Genomic DNA, 7,329 nt, shown 5'->3' with positions numbered 1-7,329 from the left:
ACACACACACACACACACACACACACAGACTATTTTCATTCAGACATAGGCACAGAACATCTATAATAAAAATGTATTTGGTATGATCATAATATCAATAACGGAGATTACTTTATGACTTGTCTCCATTTTTTTCCTCTCAGGATTGTAGTTAGTGCCTATCACTGATCACATCAACGTGCAACATGGAGATACTGGGTCTCCCTATCTGGGCCATCTTGCTTCTTCTCATGCTAGTTTTGCTGTTGGTCTACGTGAGTTACATGTCCCGCCGCCACAACACGTTCAAAGACATGGGCATCAAGGCAGTACCTCCCACCAAAGTCTTCGGTAATCTGGGGCTCGCCATAAAGCACGGGATATTTGATGTCCAGACGGTGTTGTACAACATGTTCCGAGACCAGAAGGTAGGCTGTGAGGATTTTCTAAGATCTTTATTACAAGTTGTTTTCTTTTATTTGATTTACTTTTTTTAAACCATATATTTGCTGCCTGGGGTGGCTGCATGGCAGGGTCTCTAATAGAATTAGTGTCGCGACGTGGTGGAATGAGGCGCTCGTCAATTTTGGGCATGTGGAGTTATTGGTACATGTACCATCTGAAAGCTTATTCATTTTCCTTGCGTTCAATGAACAAAATACCCATCTGTCTTAAATAGAAGTCAAGATATTTGCAATTGAAGGAGTTGAGGTCGCCTGGTTTCAGTGGTGAAATAAGCGAGAAAATGGCCGCCAAAGTTTGGTAACTCCAGTACCTGAAGAGTCCTTGAAAATTGAAAAATGACATTCCGTGCCTTTAATCAACGTTTTATACTTAAATTCACATGGAAATGTGTTTTTATTATCGACATAAAAGGGGTTGAGCCAAAGGAGAAAAACTAGATATGAAAATTGCTAAAATGATGGTTAAATACCTTTTTCTCTGATTTTGTTATTTTGACGAGCGCCTGATTTCACCAAGATGCTTCACAAAGATTCTCTTACTGCTTGGATGTCAAAAAGTCACCATCAGTTTATGGAGGACAAACTGTATTTATTGTGGATTAGCTACGTGTTTCATTCGAATTGTCTTCATATCTGTGATGATTGTTAATATACAGTTGACTAATCTTTGTATCATTCTCAACTTGAAGTAGATTCTTCTACATTCCTGTCAAGATATTGTGTGTTTCTGAAAACAATATTATTAAATTTATTATTTATATTATGATCAGCATCATCATCATCATCACCGTGGGTGGTTAGTGGGTGCTCTGATGTGGCTAATTGCTCTTTCTAATTCCTATCAAACATCTATTGTTCTTATCTCCCCTCCTTCTGTTTTGTGTTTGTTACTCTCTTGTGACGCCTCAAATCTTCGGCACTCATATATATTATTTTGTGTTGCAAGAGCCGTAAAACCTTATTAAAACAAACAAACATCATCACCATCTTTATCATTATCATTATTATTATTATTATTTTTATTATTATTACTTCTGCGCACTGTGTTTTTGATAAACTTGACACTCGTCTTTTTCCTCCCACACAGTGTTATGGGTACTACGACACGCGTACCCCCGTTCTTGTCGTTCGAGACTTAGACATGCTGAAGGACATCTTCGTGAAGCATTTCAACAGCTTCAACGATCGCCGTACCCTGTTTGAGCAAGAGCCACCGCTTGATAAACAGCTCTTATCACTCAAAGGGGAGGACTGGAAAAGAGTGAGAAATGTCGTCTCTCCAACCTTTACCTCGGGCAAAATAAAACGAATGACGCCGCTAGTGGAACGGAACCTCAAAGTCTTGCTGGATATCGTGAAAGCGAAACAGGAGGGTGGGGAAGAGGTAGAGTTGAAAGAGCTTTGCTCTCGCTTTTCTATGGACGTCATTGCCAGCACAGCTTTTGGGACGGATATAAGTAGCCAGACAAATCCTGACGATGAATTTACGAAGCAAGCTAAAGCCGTTATGAATGGAATCAGTCCACTGTTACTCGCACTTATTATATTTTTCCCTTTCCTCCTGAAAGTTTTCCGATGGGTAGGACTTAAATTCAAAGGTCAGACTGCAGTGGAGTACTTGGATCGTTTTGTGGAGAAGGCTATCACAGAGAGAAAAACGGACGGACAAGCTGGAAAATTCAACGACTTCGTCGACTTGCTGCTCAACTCAGAGGCTCACGGGGAGGGAGAGAACGGCGTGACTGCAGCTGATCGAGCCAGTCTGAGCAAAGCAGAAATGCATGTAAGTCGATTGGTTTACAGCTATAGCCTACAATAAAGCTGGTGGCTGTGGTGTACGTAGTAGTACATTAGTGAGTTTCTTCGGCGTACTGCACCCAGAAGATGTAAATTTGATTCTTCTTTTTGGAAGTTATTTATTACATGTATTTATTCAGTGTTTTCATACTATGTGCAGAGATGTTGTATCCCCCTCATATTACAATTTGATATAGCCCAGATGATAATAATAATAGTAATAATAATAATAATGATAATAATAATAATAATTATAATGATGATAATAATGATAATAATAATGACAGACAGACAGACAGACAGACAGACAGACAGGCAGGCAGGCAGGCAGGCAGGCAGGCAGGCAGGCAGGCAGGCAGGCAGGCAGACAGACAGCATTGTATAGCGCAAATTCCTACTCACCAGGAATTAAAAAGCTTTATGCGCTTTACAATCATATACGGTTTCCTCAAAAGACCTGATAGCATAGTGAAACAATCTCAACTTCCTGGGAAGCGTAGGGCCTACAGTGCAAGCTGCCATTCATAGGCGCTAATTAAAACACTAACGTACTGACAAGATCTTTCGTTGCTTATGGCTAGGTACCCATTCCCAGTCCAACCTGGGTGAAGTGAGGAAAATTCGTGTACGGTGTCTTTTCCAAGAACCGGCAACTTCATGATAACGAGTCCGGTAGCCTAACCACTAGACTAACGACGCCGCACAAGGTCAAATAAACTGTCTACTAGGATGGGAGTTCAGGGGGAACAAACCATAGATTCCAATATGCAATCTTACTGTTGACGTTTTGTTCTACATTTTTGCATTTTTCTGATTTCGAACAATTTTGCCAAGCCTGATTTTTTAAGGTCAATTTTGAGTGACCATATCTCGGGCGTCTTTTAACGTAGATCGAAGAAATATTAATGTGTCAGGTGATGCAGAATTTATTCAGCTTTAAATCGGTATGCTGCATGAGCAAGCCTATAACACGATGATTGGGTGATTACAGTTTCAAGTTTCTTTTGGATGCCTGTAATATATATATTATATACCAGGGACGGCGGCAAGACTAAATCTCTTTTTATATTTTGTGGTATTATGGTGAAATCAGACACTCCATATGCCCAAAGTATGCTCTCTAACTAAGTATGTTTTCTTATTCTTTCTTTCACTATTTTTCTTCGACTTTGATCTCTCTCCCTTTGTTTCCATGTCTGATTTTCCTCTCGTACCACCTATTCATTCTATCATCTTTTCTTTTTCTCCTCAGGGCCAGTCACTGGTCTTCCTTCTAGCAGGCTATGAGACCACCTCCATAGTGATGGCCTTCACCTTGTTCCTGATTGCTAACCACCCAGACTGCCTGAGGGCGGCGCAGCAGGAAGTGGACCAGAAACTTGGGGGCGCGTTCCCTGACCATGACAGCATCCAGGACCTCACTTTCCTTGACATGTGCATCAATGAGAGTATGCGCATGTTTCCACCAGGACTTTTCATCGACAGGGTCTGCAATGAAGATATTGAGATTCAGGGTGTTCGCATTCCAAAAGGAATGGTCGTTTTGGCTCCAGTGTATGCCATTCACCATGATGATGAAATCTACCCTGAACCAGACAAATTTAAACCGGAGAGATTTCTTCCAGAGAATAAGAACTTGCGCCATCCATTTGCATTTTTGCCATTTGGTTCAGGTCCAAAAAACTGCATCGGGATGCGCTTTGCCTTAATGGAAATGAAAATGTTATTGGCGGCCATCTTACAAAAGTACACACCTGTTTCTTGTGAAAAAACAGTGTACCCTATCAAGATAACAAAAATGTTGTTGAGAGCTGAAAAAGATCTGTGGGTGAAATTTGAGCTACGAAAGTAAAATAAAAGAAATAAGGCCTTTTGATTCCTCTTTTAAAGAAGTTTTAGTTGTCATGACGAAGGCACGCAAAGGGAACAACAAAGCTAGACACTCACACAAACATACAAATCATAGTGAGATCCCTGAAGTGCAGTGCCTTGTTTTTAGGCTCACATTGACCAGGCTTTGTGGGGGACTCTTCCCCATGAACACTGAGCTAACGGTCGATGTTGCTTGGTGTAATATGGGGTTTTGTTCTTTAAGACTTTAAGAGGTCGTACGTTGTTCACCTCTTGGTCAAGAGATCCCTGGATCAAGACCTCCGATCAACTCTAATTTTTTTTTTTTCCTGCGTCTTTCTTTCCCATTCTCTAATCCTGTTCTGTCATCTGCTTTTCTCTCCACTTTCTCACCCATCTCCCCCCCTCCTCCCACCCCGCCTCTGTCTCTGTTCCTTTCTTTTCTTGTTTATCCTGGCTTGATCTTTCTGCTTTCTTTCAGCCAGACACTTGATCTTATTGTAGGTGAGATTGATTGAACACCGCCTTCTCGGATAAGGAATGAGGTTTCACAGATTTATTATTATTTTTGAAATGTCTGCAGATAACTGTTCACCTCACATTATGGACTTGACATTTTTGCTGACACAAGATGAACTCAGTATAATAAGAGGAACATTTTTATCCAATTTTAGCATGATGGTTCAGAATAATTCCAAGCTTTTAAATGTGTATTGCAACTGAAAAATGTACCTGTCATTTTTATCTTCACATTTGACCTTTCTGTGAATGGAAGGTAAAATGTATGGTATGCTGATTTGGTGGGATATTCTTTTTATAATCCTTCTCAGGCTTTGCCAATCTCATTGATAGTGGGATATGGTTCTTTATATCAATAGAATACAATTAACCGTATTCGTACGTCATGTTTTACTATCGTATCCATGCGACGTGGGGAACTCTTTGTGTACTTTCCAAAGAGGAAATTTACTCGTTAATCCTATCCATACGTTTTGCATAGCAGTCTGTCAAAATGGTTTTTTGAGAAATACTGAAAGTTTCAAAGAGATCTTCGAACTAGAAGTATTCTAAAATGTGAAGAATGCAACCTTGGGGGTACAAAATGACCCCAGGATGTACCGATAGAGTTAAATTAATTAAAACGTTAATGAACTTGTGCTCCAAAGTGTTCCTTCTTGCGACCGAAGTCTAAAGAGATGTTTTCACACTCTGCTATAAGAGATGTTTTCAACCATGCTATCAGAGATGTTTTCAACCATGCTATAAGAGATGTTTTCTCACCATGCTGTAAGAGATGTTTTCTCACCATGCTGTAAGAGATGTTTTCTCACCATGCTATAAGAGATGTTTTCTCACCATGCTGTAAGAGATGTTTTCACTACATGCCAAAGAGGAGTTCTTTATACAATGAGATTAGTACTCCATAGATATTAAAAACCTTGAAAAGTACACTGTATTCAGTACGGATGTCTACAAAATGTTCTTGTTTAGTTGTTGAGTTGTACCCATGGAGTACATTTGTTGCTGTCTTCTCAGTACATAGACTGACAATGTTTTTGCACCGCAAGATCTTTCATGTGATTTATTATTCCTTTGACTCGTTCCATGTACATAAGCAGATATGTTATGTTATATGTTATATATTATATCTTTGTCTTTGTTTTGATGTAGCGACCTTACCAGGCGGAACGTTCTAAGAAATTTTTCTGCCGATTATCTTTTTACGAAAATCTAAAGAAATGATAGTGAGGCATTGTGGTGAAATCAAGTGCTCGTCAAAATAGTGAAATCAAAGAAATCTGCATTTTTTTTGGCTGGTGGGCAATTTTTTTTCTAATTTACTATTTTGGTTCAACATTATTGATGTACCATACATTTAACAACACATTTTTGTGAGCATTTTACTGAAAATGACATAAAATGTAAATTTTTAGTTTTCAAGGACTCTCAGGCTATGGAAGTTACCAAATTTTGACGTCCACTTTCTCGCTAATTTTACTTCTGAAACCAAGTGACCCTGATCTCCTTCTATCACAAAAATTTTGACTTCATGGATATTTTTTGGACTAGTCAAATGAACAGTCTTTTAGATGATACCAATAATTCGACGATATTATTATGCCCAAAAATAAATTGACGAGCCCCTGATTCCATTTGGGATTGATCAAGGTTATTGTTTGGGGTTTTTTTTATAGTTTTTCTTGCAAGTTCAGTACAGGTTCTCAACTATGCCCGCAAGACAAGTCAAACAAAACATGATAATTTTTTTTACCTTCTATAAAAAAATCAGTGAAGTTGAGTGACAAATAAAAAGTGCATTGTTTAAACCATGCATGAACTTACACAGGATTTCACAGGGCATTATAGTGATTCTTTAAGAAGAATCCTAAGTTTTGTTTGTGTTTTCTTTTAGAATCTACTTCTCATTATTTTCTATCTACAATGTCAGTTTTTAGGTGTGGTTATTGGAGTAGTTTTCCTTCTTTTTTTTTTTACATCAATCAAATAATATTATGTCAGATATATGTAAATAAAAGGAAAAATACAATGTAACGAGCTTGATTGCCATTTGTTTTTATCTATATCATATGAAAAGACAAATCATTCATACCAGAAACAAAAGTGAGCAGGTCATACAATAACAATTTTTAAAGAGTAGAAAACTCCCTTTTTTATAATGTCTAGTCGTAGTTGTCACAATCTGGCTTCAAAATGATAAAGGGAAATAATCGTGAAGTTTTAGAAAATAACGATAGTTTGCTCCAATGGTAGGTATTTTCGATTCCCTCTATTTTGATTCTCTGGTCCCACCAGCAGTGAATGCTGGACAGTCACTTTTGAAGATAGTGAGAATAAGATAGAAGCAACAAAACGTGTGGTTTCGTAGGAGACTGCTGAGAATATCGTGGAAGGAAAAGATACCAAGTGTGGTTCCCAGTACTTGTTGAACCCCACATGATGTGAGCAATTCTCAAAAGGTGCTCACTCAAGTTGCACTGGGTTTGACAGGAGCTCTGGGCCTACTGGGTCTCTCCGTAGTGTGAGCAATAAATGGTTGATATCCAGATGCCAAGAGAAATGAATGGTTAAACTTGCTTAGGCGGTTTCAGGGCCTTGTGTGTGTGTGTGTGTGTGTGTTGTGTGCCTATCTTTCCCCGTCGTTTTATGCAAGAAAAATTCTGAAATTATGCAAACTGAGCCCAAAAATGTGAAATTATGCGATTCTGTTAATTTTAAT

General features: G+C 38.7%; 1 protein-coding gene across 1 annotated transcript; it reads left to right on the top strand.

The window, feature by feature from the left end:
- Window positions 1–143: 143 nt before the first annotated feature.
- Window positions 144–6,653, top strand: LOC101853177 (cytochrome P450 3A24; the record flags this gene model as incomplete). The annotated part of the gene is given in 3 exon segments (XM_005102944.3): window positions 144–407; window positions 1,531–2,226; window positions 3,493–6,653. Coding segments are annotated over 3 exon segments (1,518 nt in total). The 3' UTR covers window positions 4,093–6,653.
- Between the last annotated feature and the right edge of the window lie 676 nt (window positions 6,654–7,329).

The sequence above is a fragment of the Aplysia californica genome, unplaced genomic scaffold (assembly GCF_000002075.1).
Source record: "Aplysia californica isolate F4 #8 unplaced genomic scaffold, AplCal3.0 scaffold00351, whole genome shotgun sequence".
NCBI lineage: Eukaryota > Metazoa > Mollusca > Gastropoda > Aplysiida > Aplysiidae > Aplysia > Aplysia californica.
The sequence above is the reverse complement of the archived record's forward strand: the minus strand, read 5'-3'. Positions and strand labels throughout refer to the sequence as shown.